This window comes from Geotrypetes seraphini, chromosome 9 (genome assembly GCF_902459505.1).
Source record: "Geotrypetes seraphini chromosome 9, aGeoSer1.1, whole genome shotgun sequence".
NCBI lineage: Eukaryota > Metazoa > Chordata > Amphibia > Gymnophiona > Dermophiidae > Geotrypetes > Geotrypetes seraphini.
Genome location: NC_047092.1, coordinates 81,429,617 through 81,447,597, shown reverse-complemented (window position 1 = coordinate 81,447,597; position 17,981 = coordinate 81,429,617). Strand labels below are relative to the sequence as shown.

Genomic DNA, 17,981 nt, shown 5'->3' with positions numbered 1-17,981 from the left:
AAAATGGTATTTTCTTATTTCTCGTAATTTGTTTTATTTCTATTTGTTAATTTTTAAAATGGTGATTGTTATGTATCAGTTTTTTCAAATTTACATCTACTGTCTTTATATTTTGCACAGTATTAGGGGACATGTGTCACTGTTTCTGTGATTTTGCATTAGTTTATCTTTTGTCTACATATTTCTATTTTTAGTTTGTGATTATTCCATATTGGGCGAGAGTGTTTCTGTGTTCTGTGTGTATGAAAAAGACATGGTTTTCTATTAACATCGACTGTGCAGGATCTGGTTTGTTTAGTTTTACAATGCGTGTTGGTATTCTAGTGCTCACTGCAGTGTTTAAAATGCTGCCTTTTCCTAGGTGCACCCTTGTGTGGCTAAAAATAACTTTTTTTTATAGAGGAGGGGGTTGTTAAAAAATGATCAGCACTGGCTGTCATATATACTAGGTACACCACTAGATTTTATGACCCTATTCTAATCACCAAATTTCCCTGTCCCGCTCCACCCGGCTACTTTTTCATGCCACCCGGCTGGAAAAAATTTCTGGAGAGAACACTGGGCTCAGAACAAATATGTTAGCACTCCTATATCTAAAAATCATCAACAATATTATTCTCATGCAAAGAAGGATTGCAACTACAATTACCGTATTTTCACGTAGATAACGCGCACCCGTGTAAAACGCGCACACGGGTATAGCGCGCGGGAAACACAAATTTATGTAAAAAAATTTAATATAGCGCGCACACGTGTATACCACGCATGCTAAAACCTCCTCCCGCCTACTCCAAACTGGCATCCTCCCCCCCGCTCGCTTAACCCCCTCCCCCCCGCGATCCTACATCCCCCCAGCACCAAACATCTCTTACCCGATTGGGCACCGGCACCAGCACCAATGCACAGGACGTGCCAGTGCCAGTGCCCGAAGATCCTCCCTCGTTGGTTTGGGCTGGGCTGGGCGGTGCGGTGCAGGAAAGATCCTCCTTCTTCCTGCGCCGGGCTGGACTAGGCTTTGAGCATTTGCGCATGCTCAAAGCCTTCTGGTCTCGCTCTCTCCGAGATAGAGAGCGAGACCAGAAGGCTTTGAGCATGCGCAAATGCTCAAAGCCTAGTCCAGCCCGGCGCAGGAAGAAGGAGGATCTTTCCTGCACCGCACCGCCCAGCCCAGCCCAAACCAACGAGGGAGGATCTTCGGGCACTGGCACTGGCACGTCCTGTGCATTGGTGCTGGTGCCGGTGCCCAATCAGGTAAGAGATGTTTGGTGCTGGGGGGATGTAGGATCGCAGGGGTGGGGGTGGGGGGGGACGCGAGCGGGGAGGAAGGATGCCAGTTCGCAGGGGGGATGCCGATCGGATTGAAAAAAAAAAGTTGTAAAACGCGCTCACGCGTATAACGCGCAAGGTTATGCACGGTTTGTAAAATCGTGTATAACGCGCGCGTTATATGCGTGAAAATACGGTACCCGGCAGTCTCAACTCCACACTTATGCGCAAAGTGTCATCTATAAAGCTCCTGGGAATTATCCTGGACAGTAAACTAACATTTCACCAGCAAATCAGTACTGTTGTTCAAAAATGCTTTCATAGGCTTGGATTAATACGTTTTTTTCCAAAGTCCTTGAGTCCTTTGCATTGAACATATCAGTGTATTCCATGGTGAGCTCATGTTTAGATTACTACAACTCACTACATAAAGGCATCACGCAGAAAGAAATCAGACGCTTGCAAGTTATACAAAACATGGCAATAAAACTTATTGGAAATGTGAAAAAATTTGACTATGTCACACCTCTTCTAATAAAAGCTTACTGGCTTCCTATTCCACACAGAATAACCTATAAAACAATGCTTTTAACATTCAAAACACTCTGTAACAACCAACCAGAATTCTTAAACAATTTTCTAATTCCCTACACCCCAGCTAGAATACCGAGATCACAATCACAAAATCTTTTAACGGTTCCATGTCCCCATATTATTAGCACTACACAAACAACAAACTTCTCCATCACAGCCCCATCTCTTTGGAACTCATTACCCCCAGAACTACGGGATGAACCCATGCTAGATCGTTTCAAAGGAAAACTAAAAACATTTCTTTGTGTTCATCCTCTAATGCAGTGTTTTTCAATCGCCGGTCCATGGACCAGTGCCGGTCCACAGAAGTTTTTTGCCGGTCCACAGGGCCGGCACCTCCATTGGGCCTAAGACAGTGTTTTGCAGCCACCGGTCCACGGTGTAGTTGGCGCAGCGTCTTCGGGCCGGCTCCCTGAGTGCTGCAGTACACGGGGCTGTAGGAAAAGGCTCCTGCGTGCGTCCTGCGCCTGGACCAGAAGCCTTCTCTCTGATGTTGCAACATCAGAACGAAGTGTTCCAGATGAGGATCGGGATGCGCACGAGGATTCGCAGCCCATGGCCCCGTGCACTGCAGCACACCTATGAAGTTTGCACCAGCTTTCAAAACAAAGGTACATTTATGCTTTCATAATCCTCTCTTCTTGCTTTTCATGTGGAAATTTGCTATGGATAGAAGGCGCATGTGGGCATTTGCACTTCCTTTGTGTACAAGATTTCCTCATGGGAAATAAATACATGTAGAGTTAAAGATGCAACCCAAACCTGTTGTTTTCCTGTACATTTGGCTGCACCAAGAGAAAACAGCTTTCAGAAAACAAGTTGATGCATCACATAAATGCCTTTGAAAAGCGCCTCGTCAATATAATTGTCTTTGGAGTGCTCCTGTTTGCATTCTGTACTAGAATCTCTTGATGCGGTGAAGACCTCTTGACGAGGCCACTTGACGCAACGTGTAGAGTTTGATCTATTATTTAAATGAAATTCTTACTCTGAATTGTTATCCTGATTAACTTACTGCAGATCATATTAATGAAAACAAAGATTAACCGAAATTGCATCCTGACGTTTTGTCTTCTGATTACAAATCCATGAAACTTTTCGTGACAGTTCTATCATGTATAAGCATTATAAATTCAAGCATGTGTCCTTCTCTGTGGTGTGTAGACCTAGGAGCTCTCTTATGAAAGTGTGATAAGGTTTTGCAGGGGACTTGCCAGGCATTTGCTACATGGGGTAGACACTTAACCACACAGCACCATACTGGACAGACTTGCACGGTTTGTGTCCCATTTGTGATGATTTGGTGTAGGATGGGCTGGGGAGGGCATCAGTGGGGAACTCCACTAACTTGTTACTGGACAGACTTTATGGTAGATATCCTGCAAATAGGATGGTTGGACAGGCTGCAGTGAGCTTGGACGGCAACTTCAGCATTTGGAACCTAGGACAATACCAGGTGGACTCAGAAATATCAAAGAAGAGAAGTTAATTTAATCATGTATTTTTAATGGGTATAACTAATGGCCAGACTGGATGGACCATTCAGGTCTTTATCTGCCGTCATGTACTATGATACTCAGGAAGCTGGCCCAGGGACGCCACGTTGATCACACCATGGACCGACCGAAGATAACACCGGGGGGCAGGCCAGAAGGCAAGACACAGCATGGAGGGAAAGGGACAAAAACGGAAGGGGGGGGGGATGCTTTTATTTTTTTATTTAGTACAGTGGAACCTTGGTTTACGAGCATAATCCGTTCCAGGATCATGCTCGTAACCAAAATGCTCGTTTATCAAAGCAAGTTCCCCATAGGCCTTAATGCAAACTCAAAAGATTCGTTCCACAACCAAAGTTTGCAATGGTGGCCCAGGGGTGAGTACCTGCCTGCGGGTACTACAGCGCTTCCAAAATGGTGGCTTCCTTCCCTCGGGGTCCCCGTGCGGCTGCCCTCCCGCTTCGGCCGATGCCTCTGCTGTCCATCAGCGCCTCCCGGCTCCCAATCCAAGCCGGCCGCCATCCTGAACGAGCATGCGCGCAGCCTCACCTCTCCTCTCCTAAGTCAGCCCCGACAACACGCTCACCACATACAAGCACGCAGGTTATCAGATGGGATCCCCCTTCCTTTTGTATTCCCCTATATCGGGGGTCGGCAACCCGCGGCTCTTTTCCACCTTTGCCGCGGCTCCGGCCATGGGACTCCCACGGGGATGAAAACAGCCGGCGATGCAGGCATGCAGCCCACAAGTCCGGCGTCGCGGCGGGAAACAGCCACGCCGAGCAGCGAGCCCAGCACGCACACAGACGAAAGCCCTGCCCGCCGTGCCACCGGACCAATCAGCAAGCAATGCCCCATCCGTGCACGCGCCGAGCCCACCGCCCAGCATAGCCACCTCCCGCCGCGACGCCGGACCCGCAAGCTGCATGCCCGCATCGCCAGAATTTAGGTAGGCTGTCTTCATCCCCGTGGGAGTCTCTCTCGTGTGCTATGGCTCTAAGTCAGGGGTGCCAGGTGCAGGTAGAAGGGAGAGGGCCAGATGCAGGACTCGTGGGTGAGGGAGGAGAAGAGAGAGAGAAAGAGAGAGGGGAGGGAAACAAAAGGAAATATTTCATACTGGGCTGGGCCGGAGTGGAGGGAGGGTGGAAAGATTCTAGCTACAGGGTGCAGTAACAAAGGAAAAGGGGGGAAAGCTGAAAATGGAGATAGTGACACAAAGAAGAGAAAGGGTAAGCAGGACCTACTGAATAAGGATAGAGATACAGAGGGGACATGAAGAGGAGGTGCTTATTGGCCCAGTAATGGTGGTGATCTGTGATTTTTAGCAGTACAGTGGTATTGCGGCAGAAACGCCGAAAAATTTTCACAATGGTTGCAGGTAAAGGAAGGGGAAGTGGGCATAGCAAATTTTGGTATGGAGCCCTGTGATTTCTACTTACGTTGCTGTTTTCAACCCCCTGGTAGGCCATCCATGGATAAAGGCAAGAAAAGAAAAATTTCTGAAGAAAACAGTGTTTAATGATACGTGGACAGAATCATTTGCATTCTCTACTGACGAGACTGGTTTACCAGTATGCTTAATATGTGGTGAGAAATTAGCAAACCACAAAAAGTCCAATGTTGCAAGATATTTCCAGAATAAACACACAGCCTTTGCTGAAAAATATACAGATGGAGATGAGTGACGAAAAGCTGTTGCAGAACTTATCAGGAAGGTTAATATGAGCAAAAATAATTTCAAGAAGTGGGTGAAGTCTACAAATACCACAACATATGCTAGTTTTGTGGCCGCTCAGGAAATAGTCAAGCACGGGAAGCCCTTCACCAATGGAGAGTATATAAAAGAAGCATTCATTAATATTTCGGAACATCTATACATGGACGTTAAAAACAAAAATGAAATTGTGCAGAAAATCAAAAACATGCCACTCTCTGCGAAGACTGTCAAAGACAGAACCCTAAAAATGGCAGAAAACATTAGCAAATAGCAAATTCAAGACATTAATTCAGTTATGGCATACTCCATTGCCTGTGATGAGTCCAAAGATATTGGTGATATTGAACAAATAGCGCTGTTCTGCCGATATGTGAACTCTTTTGGGCCACAGGAAGAACTGATTGAGCTGATACCACTAAATGACCAAACAAAGGTGAGGATATCTGTAAGGCTGTCCTGGACTTTTTAACTGCTAAAAAAATAAACACTAACCACCTGGTCTCAGTAGCTACTGATGGGGCACCGAGCATGAGAGGAGCACAGAAGGGCTTTGTGGCTCTACTGCAGAAGGCGTTGGGTAGAAGGCTGCTGTCATTTCATTGCATCCTGCACCAAGAGGCATTGTGTGCTCAAACATTTCCGCCGGAATGCACAAAAGTGATGGATGTGGTCATTCAGATTGTAAATAAGATAATGGCAAAGGGTTTAAACCACCGCCAGTTCCGTTTGTTATTGGATGAGGTTGAAAGCAAATATTCTGACCTCCTGCTCCACAACAAGGTCCGGTGGCTGTCCAGAGGCGAGGTGCTAAAACGCTTTGTCACATGTTTGGAAGAAGTAAAAACCTTCCTGGACAGCAAAGAGCTCACCTTTGCTGAGCTGGAACAGCCAGAGTGGCTGGAAAAATTACATTTTATGGTAGACATGACAGCACATCTAAACACGCTAAATACAACCCTTCAGGGGAAAGGAGGCACAGCCCTGCATATGCTGGAGGAGGTTTTGGCATTCGAGCGCAAGTTGACAGTGTTTATCAAAGATTTACAGAGAGGCACACTGTCTCACTTTCCCTCTTTGAGAGAGTTCAAACAAAGTCATGATACAATCAATTTGGAATATTTCAAATCTGCAATCACCGCAATGCAAAGTTCATTTGGGAAACGATTCTGTGAGTTCAGAGAGGAAAAAAACCACATTATCCTTCCCTGTCACTCCCCTGGAGATAGATCCATCCCTATTGAATATGACTACATTTACAGGTGTAAGTCAACCTGATCTTGAGATGGAATTGGCCGATATAGCCGACAAAGATCTATGGGTGTCCAAGTTCAAATGCTTGACCGCTACTCTTGAGGATGTTGCCCGTCAGAAGGCCATTATGGCTCAGAATCATAAATGGACTGATATTGAAAACCTTCCCAAACTGGACAAACTTGTATTCGAAACATGGAATGCCATCCCCAACACTTATATAAACATGAAAAGGTATGCATTTGGAGTGCTGTCGATCTTCGGCTCCACATATGTATGTGAGCAGGTCTTCTCCAACATGAACTATATTAAAAACAAACATCGATCACGCCTCACAGATGACAGCTTGCAAGCCTGTGTGAAAATGAAGGTGACGTCTTACAGCCCTGATGTGCAGACACTGTGCACTGAGGTTCAGGAGCAAAAATCCCATTAACCAGGTAAATTTAATATTTTAATTAGCTATTAATGTGCAAAAATATATTTTACATTGTTAAGTGAAAAAGTCCTTTTTTTCTTCAGATTGACAGCTAACTGCATGATCCTGTATATAGCATTAAGATAAGAAACAATATATGCAGTGTTAGATTTGTTTTATAATGGTTTTGCGGCTCCAAGTTTTTTTTTCTTTTCGAAAACGAGTCCAAGTGGCTCTTTATGTCTTAAAGGTTGCAGACCCCTGCCCTATATGGTTCTCTTTCCTATTTTATAATGTACCATACTTCTTTTCCTTAATCCTATAGTTCCAGTAGGTCCTGTATGTTTTAATGTATGTTACCCTATTTTACTATGTACAAACCCGCTTAGAAGACTGATAGGTTTCAAGTTTAATAAAAAATTTGATATACTACCTATCTCCCCATAAAGTTGTACTCTGCTTATCATCAGACAATGATGGCCCCATGCAATAGCAGCAGGTGGAAGTGACATGAAAGGAGTGAGCCAGATCAAAAACTTAAAGAGGAATCAAAGCTAAATCAGTCAGGGGTAATCAGTAAATCAGGCATACCAACCAGAGAGCATCTGCTACAGATAAATAACTTGATTTGTACCTTTATACTTCCATGCTGTAGGTGAAATAATTACTACTTACCAATGCTTGCCATACAGCCAGTTACTTCCATATGCCAATAGGCAGAACCCAGCAGTGCTTTTCTTCCAGTGATTTTTTAACATTTTAAGGACTCCCATAACTTTAACCATGTTGTTCCTCTGTCACAAGCTCTCTTCAAGACAACAGGAACAAATAAGAAAAATATTATAACAACTTCTTCCAGTACCAAGAAAGATCAGACATTATACAGACCATTTTCATGTCAATCAAGCCTGAACCTATCCCTGAAAAAGCTATACAGCAACATACACAGTAAAACAAAAATTGTACAGAATATTTATAAACAACTACCATATTTTTAAGATTAGAGCTAGAGTGTATTTAAAGTCTGCTCAACATGGAATAAGAAAAAAGCTGACAATAAATCCAAGATACCAAGTCACACGGCTTAGGCATGAGAAAAGTGCATTCAACTGCCCTCACACTCTTTTACACCAAAACACCCCTCTTCACACGCATTCGAGAATCAGTTTCCCCTCCCCATGAACTACCATCTCTCTCCCTCTTCCTCAAGCTCCCAACTCCAACGTTTTTCGTCTCCTTACCATCCGCTCCAACACCTCTTTTCCTCGTATTCGTCCCGCCTCGCCAGAAACAAGAAGTTGCGTCACAGAATTGAAAAAATTACGTCAGAACAGGGGTGGATACCGGAAAAGGAATGCTACGGAGCCTGTCCCGGGCGATTTCAAAGAGATAATGAATGAATGTGTGTGTATATATATATAAAAAGGGGTTTTGGGTAATTCCGGTGGTATGGAAGTAGTTCCTACGGGATTCCCGTAGGAGTGTATGAGTCTGCGTTTCCAACTTCCTACTCAGTGATCTTCTAAGATGTCCAAGTAAAGTTTCCTTCTCGCATTAATAATTCGGCGCAACTGCCCAAGCCGATGCAGCAAGGCTCACACAGACATATGAAGAGGCCTGCAGCATGAAAGGTCGCTTGATCTACTAGTTTATTATGCTGCACTTGGGAGGTCGCCAAGCCTACGCGCCGGTAGATTATTATGACTTCTAATGTTAGCACGTGTACGTGTTAGCGTGGTCCTTGCTGCATCAATTTGGGCAGAGAACAGGTGCAGCTCTGGTAAATCAGAAAAGAGATCTCGGAGGACTTGCTGTACTGTGCTAGTTAACCGTGTTGAAATAATGCCTCGGAAGTTATAAGATCGGTACCGATGATACATGTCTTCTTTCCTTTTTTTTCATTCATGCTGGTTCTACGAATAATTTTATGCATAAAGGAGTTAAAGGCAATCTGGGAGCTATCATTCATACATAACGTGACCATTTGATTTTTTTCATCAAAAGGGGATATCTATTAATTGTCAGTCCGGCCCCCAATGCAGTCCTAGCCCCGCCCCAATTCCATTTATTTTTCATGTACACGTAATATCTTATTAATTCATAATGGTAACCATACATTTTTTTATTTTTTTTTTAAACTACAAAGCACACTATACGCAGAGAAAATGTTAATTATCATTTATATTGGGGGTGGCTTCAAAGATGTCAAGGCAGATGACTTTAAAATATGCAATGTCACCTCAGTAACTATAGAAAAATAGACAAATATAGTACAAAATATAAACAGCAGATATAAATTCTCAAAACTGAAAAACATTTTGATCACTAAATTGAAAATAAAATAATTTTTCCTACCTTTGCTGTCTGGTGATTTCATGAATCTCTGGTTGTGTTTCCTTCTGTCTGTGTATCCTTTCTTTCTGCACTCAGGCCCAACAATTGTCCCTTTCTATTCCCTCCCTCCTTCCTTCCTATGTCCTTAGTGCCCCCAGTGCCTCCTCTAGTTCCTATGTCTGTGGAGGGGCATAATAAAAAAAAGCGTCTAAGTCCCCTTTTGGCCTAAGTTCTTAAACGTTCAACGCAGAAGCAGGGAAAATGTCCATAACCAAACCAAACGTCCTTGTTTTGATTATGGCCCTCCTCTGCCTAAACGTCCAATCACCACTACGTCTAAAAGTACACCCACACCACGTCTACACTTTTCAGCCATAGTGAAACAAAAAAACGCCTAAGCCCCAAACATCCAACAGAAGGGCTTTTAGGCGAAGGAGGAGCCAGTTCCTTAGCCTAAAAGCTGGATTCTGTAACCGGTGTTTGTCAAAAACAACACCGATTACAGAATCCCCCCCCCCCCACACACACACAACCATCCAGCCCTCCTGGCCTGCGGCGACCCCCCTCCCCCCGAATCGAGTGGGCCAGGAGATAGCCCAGGCTCTCCTGGCCACAGCGACCCCCTACTCCCACCCCGCACTACATTACAGGCAGGAGGGATCCCAGGCCCTCCTGCCCTCGACGCAACCCCCCCTGTCCCCAATGACCGCCCCCCCCAGAACCCCCGACCGCCCCCCCCCCAGCCAACCCGCGACCCCCCGGCCGATCCCCCCACCCCCATCCCCGTACCTTCGTTTCAGTTGGCTGGACAGATGGGAGCCAAACCCGCCTATCCGGCAGGCAGCCACCGGCAGAATGAGGCCGGATTGGCCCAGCTGTCCCAAATCCCCACCCACAGGTGGGGCCTAAGGCGCCTGGGCCAATCAGAATAGGCCCGAGAGCCTTAGGCGATTCGGGGGTCGCCTGGGCCAGGAGGGCTTGGGCTCCCTCCTGGCCCGAACGAGTCGGGGGTGCTGCGGTTAGCCAGGGCAAGAGGGCTTGAGCTCCCTCTTGCCCCAATATGTCAGGGATGCCGCGGTTGGCTGGGGCAAGAGGGCTTGAGCTCCCTCTTGCCCCGATGTTAATTGCGAGGGGGGGGGGTGATGGATCGCAGCAGGAGAGATGCCTCATCTCCCCTACCGCGCTGCCATCACTCCTCTACCGGAACTGCCGCATGTCACGGCAGTTCAGGTAGAAGAGTGATGGCATCACGGTAGGGGAGATGAGGTATCTCTCCTGCCGTGATGGTTAGGTTGCCGGGCCGCTGAACTGATGGCGCCAGCAGCCATCAGCTCAGCGGCCCCTTTTTCGGCACTTAGACCTGGTTTTATTTTGTCTAAGTCAAAAAGGTCTAAGTGCCGACTAAACTGTTTTGGTTATACCTATTGTACGCCTAGGTGTAGGTCGGCCCACCTCCCACCCGCCCTTTCCCCTCCTCTAAACACGCCTCTTTTCTCTCTGTGCGTTTAGAGGCAGGGGAAAGGCCTAAGCTGTGTCTAAAAAACAGCTTTGGTTATGGGTACTTGGACGATCAGGCTTTTTGATCGTCCAGGTAGCCATTCAGGACACATTTTAGACGTTTTTGTTTTTTTTATTATTACCCCCTTAGTGTCCCATCCTATGTCCTTAGTGCCCTCAGTGTTTCCCTTCTATGTTCTTAGTGACTCCTTCCTATGTCCTTAGTTTATTATCTATTTGAATTGCGGTTTAATTCAAAACCTTATCCACCTTGGTAAGTCTCCTTTTCTTATCATGATTTTACTTTTTCGTTTTTCACTTTTTACTATTTTTTATCATTTCATTTTGCTTATTTTGTTTTACACATTAGTTGTCCACATATATTCTTTATGTTCATTATATAGCACGTATGCACTTTCATTGCTTTTTTAATGTTATGACCATTCAAATGTATGCACAGTTTTATGTTAATTTTCTCATATGCACTTTTGTTGGTCTTGCATTTTCTTGAATCAACACTTATGCATTACTCTTATGTTTTTCTCACTATGTTGTTTTTATCTATCTTTGATCACATAGGGCTCCTTTTACTAAGCTGCGCTAGTAGTTTTCGTGCGCGCGGTACACGCTAACGCCTCCATAGAGCTTGCATTAGAATTTTTCATGTAGCGCAGGGATTAGCGCGCATTAAAAATGCTAGTGCACCTTAGTAAAAGGAGCCCATAGTTTATCATCTTTGATTGTCTGTTTCTGTTTCACCAGCACACCACAGGACTAGTTTTTATGTTTTTATACTTATACATTTGTTACAGTATTTCTTTAGCTATCTTTATTCACTTTTGTTAGGACCCCTGAAGAAGGCGTGTTAACCAAAACACGGACCATTTGTTGCAAGATGGTATTATTAACCGCATTTAATATAATAAACATAGCCTGCATCTTGTACATTTTGTCTGCAGTTTTCTCTAGTTCTGACCAAAACATGGCCAAATAAGAACCCTCAAGATTTAGATTAAATCCATAGAAAACAGTATTAAAATGTCATGATATTACAAGTATAATTTTTCAAATGCTTACTATGACTCCCAACTTATTTTTTATATCATATATTTTATTCCAGTGGATTGGTGAGAGTAAGCGAGTATGGCACTGGAGGTGTGCCAACTCATCGTTTGCCTATGGCACATTGCCTTAAGCTGGCCTTGATAGAACCCCCTTCAACATTTTATTTCTTATATACCGCTATACCATAAGTTCAAAGCGGTTTACAACAAGTTACATACAATGAGAGTAAGAGATGTTTACAACAAGAAGTAAGAGATGTTTACAACAAGAAGTAAGAGATGTTTACAACGAGATACATACAATGAGTGTATGAGATGTAAGGGGAACAGAAAAAGTACGTTCTGGGATACAAATTGCAAATGGAAGAGAACCAAGATGGTATGAATCAAAAGGAAGTATCTAGTCAGAGATTGGGGTGCAGGGGAAACAATTTGGGTGGAATACCTATACAAATGGGAAGAAGGATGAGTTAATCTAAAATCAAGAGAACTGGGATGAGGATAGCTGAGGGGGATTGGGCAAGAATTAGGAATTAGAATTTGTTAAAGAGACGGGTCTTCAGTGATTTTCTGAAGTTGGGTAAGAAGTGGCCTCGAGAATGGGTTTTACGAGCCATGTGTTCAGTTTGGCTGCCTGGAATGATAACATTCTGTCTAGGAACTTCTTATAAAGACATGATATCAGGGATGGGTAATTAAAGAGATTTAATCTGCGAGAGCTCTTATTAGAGTTGTTGAGGATGAATTGAGAGGCGAGGTAAGTTGGTAGCATCCCAAAGATAGCTTTGTAGCTGATGCAGGCAAACTTGAAGAGTATTCTGGATTCCACCGGCAACCAGTGGAATATCTGGAAGTATGGGGTGATATGTTACCATTTTTTTAAACCAAAGATGAGCCGGACCGCAGTGTTCTGAATTAATCTCAGCTTGTTAAGTTTCTTCTTATAAGCTCCCAGATATATAATGTTGCAGTAATCCAGCGTACTCAAGATGGATGATTGTACAAGTAATCGAAAGAATGAATCTGGAAAGCAGTATATACTACTCAGCATTTTGAAGGAGGTTTGCCCTACTTAAACCCACACATTTAGTTTGATGTGCTCATGACTGCTGCGGCTGTCTGAGGCCTTCAGAAAGAAGATTGTAGCAGATTATCAGTCTGGTAAGGGATTTAAAAAGATCTCAAAAGAATTTGACATTAGCCATTCCATGGTTCGGAAAATAGTGTACAAGTGGAGGACTTTCCAAACAACTGCCAACATGCCCAGGTCTTGCCGTCCAAGCAAATTGACCCTGTGACAAACCCAAGTCCATTTTGGGTTTTGCCGGAATCCGTCCTGGGTTTTGCCCAAGTTTATCCAAGTTTATTATATAGTTTGATTAATCGCCTAATCTACATTCTAGGCGATATACAAAATGCTTACAAATATCTAAAAACATAGGTAAATTATTACATAGACATACAATATTTCAAAAACAAACAACAACAACAACAAAAAAAATCAAGAATCAGGAGAAAACACAGCAAGCCTAGATGCAAGAGAGCTGATCAGGTGACAGACCAATTAATAGAGCAAGCTGACTTCTGCTCTGACAATGATATGGAGTTAGAAGAGGCAGGGCAGGAAAAGGTGAGACTGGAAAGCAGCACCCAGTGCAAACCTGCCCCGGACACTGTTAGAAGTTTACTTCCTTTTGAGCAGCCTGTTAGAACTGGGGCTAGAGAGAAACCTGCCTGTAGTAATAGGAAGCAGGCTGGTGTGTGGAAAACCCTTTCCCCACCTACTCAGAGGGGGAGTGGCTCTCCACAGGATATAACGTGGCTCCTCGGAACAGGAGAGGGGAGGAGGCACACTGGAGAGGAGCAGCCAGGAGAGAGGCATACAGGAGAGTGGAAACTTGGGGAGAGTCAGTCACTCCCAGACTAGCCTATGGTAGAGGCAGAGGAGTTGTCTCCTACCTGGAATCCTTGGGAGCAGCTGGAGGAAGAAGCTATGGAGGTGCAAGAAAGCCGTGTAGGAACTGAGACCCAGCCAATAGCCATGGAAACACAGTGAGCATGAGAGTTGGGGGTTTTGCTGTTTATACCTCTGTGCTCTTTGAAGTAAGTTTAGGATCTCTCCTTGAAAACCAAATTTGAAAGCTTTCTTTAAAGCAAGTGAAGTGTGGGTTACTAGCAAACGTATGTATGCTTTCCTGGATTGTTACCAGGCTGAGCAATTACATTGCCTCCCCTCTCAGCTGTGCATAGAAACTGCAGCAACGTTTTCAAGGAAAAGTATGCAGGGCATAGCACAGTAACACCATGTGAGATTTCTACCTGCTGCACTGCACAGTCTATTATAAGTTTGTTTGTTTTTTTCTGTTCATTGAGAAACCAAGCACTGCTGGCCTTATTTTTGTATGAACGGTGTGATAAAACATTACATGCCTAAAACTATAGCTGCTCTGGTGAAGAGAACTGAGTGATATTTTACTGTTAAAGCCCAGAAGCAGGGGACTACACTTAAGCCATGGCTGGCAGACTTGAACACTTTGGTTTGGGATTTTGATGTTTTTGTTTCCTATAATGTCATGGAATGAATGTTTTCTGAACTGCAAGACTGAAGCCTGTATTTTGGTTTAGTTGACCAGTGGCTGGAATAAAGCTATTTTTGTTTTGCCATTTCTGACTTGGACTCTTTTACCTTGCATGCTCATGAGGCAGTTATCGGGCCTGCAGTAAGACCTGAAGGATCCCTTGGTAGTAAGGGACACGCTAGATCTGAGGTTTTAGTCACGTCCCCGTGTGCTCGCTGTGCCTTATAGGAGCAAGGGTGTGACAACCCCCAGAGCAGACCGCAAGATGCTAAAAGAAGTCTCCAAAAACCCTAAAATGTCAACATAAGAATAGCCTTACTGAGTCAGACCAATGGTCCATCAAGCCCAGTAGGCTGTTCTCACGGTGGCCAATCCAGGTCACTAGTACCTGGCCAAAACCCAAGGAGTAGCAATATTCCAGCATGGCTTCAGCAAAGGAAGATTTTGCTTGACAAACTTACTGCACTTCTTCGAAGGAGTAAATGGGCAGATAGACAAGGGTGACCCAGTCAACATTGTATATCTAGATTTTCAGAAGGCGTTCGACAAGGTCACGCATTAACGTCTACTTCAAAAAATTGCAAGCCATGGAAGCGAGGGTTATATACTCACGTGGATTAAAACTGGTTGGCGGATAGTAAACAGAGAGTGGGGGTGAATGGACAATACTCGGACTGGAAAAGCGTCACGAGTGGAGTGCTGCAGGGTTTGGTTCTTGGGCCTTTGCTCTTCAACATATTTAAAAACGACCTAGAAATTGGCATGACGAGTGAGGTGATTAAATTAGTGGATGATACAAAGTTATTCAGAGTAGTGAGGACACAAGGATTGTGAAGACCTACAACGAGACAAATACACTTGAGGAATGGGCCGCAAGTAGTATAATGGATACACCTCATGTCAAAATGATTGACAGTTGTCAAAGAAAAGGATCGACCAATCAGCGGTCAGTTCCAGGTTAAGCCCCACCCACTCACCACCCCACCCACTCTCAACAAAACACCGCCCATGCCCTGCCCACACCATGCCCCCTCCCGCCAGGTCCCTCCAACTCTCTGCCCATGCCCCGCTCCCAGGCCACGTCACCAGAAATGCACTTTCTGATGACGTCACCTGAAATGGGGCATGTTTGACCCTGGAAATATGCTTTCTGATGATGTCAGCGGAAATGGGAGTGCCTACCATACCGGAAGTGCACATTCTGATGACATAGGCGGAAACAGGGTAAATGAAGTGCCAGAAATGCACTTTTTTGACCACGTCAGTGGAAACAAGGTAAATGAAGCACTGGAAATGTGCTTTTCTAATGAGACGGAAATGCATTTTCTGATGATGTTAGCGAAAACAGATTTGGTCGAAACCCCCGGAAATGATGTGGTCAGAAAAAAGAGTGTCTTTTATTTTAACAGCCTTTTAGTTAAGACAGGTTTTAAAATCTAATTGTTAGAGCAGTGGATGCAATGCACAAGCAGCTCACAAAAGAAAAAAAGACCTCTGCAGATGCCTTTTTTTTTCTTTCCTGTTTTTTTTAACAGATACTTAAGTAGGAAGTCTTAGTTAATGTTTGTGAGGAAGGGTAACACCCAGATTGTCATGGTGACAACTGATAAGCTGGTTCATCATAAAGGTTCTTGCAGCCCATAATAAAGCCGAGGGGGAGGTGTGTTTAAATCTGTCTGAACATGTCCTGCCCCTTGATGTTGTCATAGTGACGTATGCCTTAGCCTTTAACAAGCTGAAAAAAACCCTCTGTCCCTAACTACCTCTGTTAAAAGGCAGAGTTTTAAGACATATTTTTTTATTTAGAGCTAGGTGAAGTTCAAAAGGAGCCATGACTAAGACTTGGTTAATGTGTGTGGGATTGTAACAGTTCCTATTGTCATGGTGACAACTGATAAAGCCATAGATGTTTAAACCTGTCTGAACATGTCCTGCCCCCCCCCCCCCCCGGTGTTGGCATAGTGACATATGTCTTAGCTCCTTAACAAATATCTGTTAACTTCTCAAGCTGTCAAACAAAATGACTGCCACGAAGGCTCGTAGATTGAGTTACTTTCTTAAAGACCGTGATGTAGAAAAAGAGGGTTACCCAATGGAAGAAAAACTGTACGAATCAGTCAAAGAAAACATGGACTCTTTTAACACACAGGTAACTGAAAAAAGGCCTACCAAAACTTTCTTAAAGACTGTGATGCAGAGAAAGAGGGTTACCCACCTGCTGAAAAACCGATACCGGGGATCATACACACAAATTAATAGGTTCTGAAATACAAGAGTTTCCAGACCCCCAAAAGCTATATGATTCGGACACAGAAAAGGAAGATGCATGCTATGAATAACGTGACCATTTATTTTTTTTATCAAAATGAGACATCTATTAATATTCAGTCTCGCCCCACAACCCCGCCCTAGCCACACCCCCAATTTCACCCTACCTTGCCCCCAATTTCTTCCACCCAATTGGGTGCAGTAGCTTTTCTCTTCCCCCTCCCCCCCCTTGGGTGCAGCAGCATCATTTCTCTTCCCATCCTTCCCAATGTCAGAGTCATAAATTTCCCTCCATCGCTGACCTATCTTCCATAGGTCAGCGATGGAGGGAAACTTATAACTTGCTGCTCTTCCTTGCTTTGGGCCTTCCTCGTTGCTGGGTCCTGCCTTCGCGGAAACAGAATGTAGGCAGGACCTGGCAGCGAGGAAGGCCTGAAGCAAGTTGGAAAGCTTTCCTCCATGTCTCCCTTAGCTTCCCTCCGTCGCTGCCTGTAGTGAACTCCTGCTCTGAGGCTCGAATGTGTGCATGCCGGATTCCCTTCTCTTTTCCTCCCCTCCGGGACGTAACTTCCAGTTTTGAAGGGAAGCCGGCATGCACACATTAGAGCCCCAGAGCGTGGGCTCAATTTGAATTCTGGAGTTAGCCCAGGACGGCAGCATCAGGATTAGGGCGCGGAGAACACGGCGGGGGTTTGGCGCTGGACCAACCGTCCCCTTGTCCCCATGCACAGCTTCGGGATGCTGTCCCTGAAAACGGGACATTTCGGCGTCCCGAAGCGGTGGCTCAGGACAACGGGACACTCGGTCCAATAACGGGACTGTCCCGTTGAAAACGGGACGTATGGTCACCTTAGCTATGAACTACCAGAGGATAATACTTCGGATATCAAGCTTTATGAAGCAGCAGCAGCCGCCGAAGCAACATACATGTTGGAAAAGCCAGGATCTTCCATGGTAAGAGAGAGAGATGGAAAAATTATGTTCTTACCTGTTAATTTTCTTTCCCTTAGACGCAGCAGATGAATCCAGAGACCAATGGGATAGCTCACATCTACCAGCAGGCGGAGATAGAGAAATTGATTAACAGGTGGTCCTATTGTCTGGCACTCCTCCTGTCTCATCAGTATAGCTCCTTGCCCAAGCACACGTAACCAGCAATAGGCATAGCATGTAAAAAACTTCTTTCCCATAACAAATCTCAAAATGCAATAATATAGAAAACAACCTGCCATAATAACAAACTGCGAAAGTTGCAAAAGAAAAAACCGAGAGACAATATCCAGAAAGGGTGGGGCTCTGGATTCATCTGCTGCGTCTAAGGGAAAGAAAATTAACAGGTAAGAACATAATTTTTCCTTCCCTAGCAACAGCAGCAGATGAATCCAGAGACCAATGGGATGTAGCAAAGCAATCCTCAATCTGGGTGGGAAGCAAACGCCGTCTCCGCAACAACCGAAGCACAAAACGCCCCTACCGCATGCGCCCCCACATCCAAGC

The 17,981-nt window shown here is 44.7% G+C and overlaps 1 protein-coding gene across 5 annotated transcripts in view; it reads right to left on the bottom strand.

Moving 5' to 3' along the window:
* Positions 1-17,981, bottom strand: part of AGK (acylglycerol kinase) — a 518,819-nt gene that overhangs the window by 461,115 nt on the left and 39,723 nt on the right. The window contains exons 1-2 of one of the 5 annotated variants that reach the window (XM_033958387.1): positions 7,984-8,524; positions 7,418-7,550 (exon numbers count right to left, since the gene is read on the bottom strand). In XM_033958387.1, coding sequence (XP_033814278.1) covers positions 7,418-7,527 — 110 coding nt within the window. In that variant the 5' untranslated portion in view covers positions 7,528-7,550; positions 7,984-8,524. The other 4 variants (XM_033958383.1, XM_033958384.1, XM_033958386.1 and 1 more) reach the window with 4 other exon arrangements.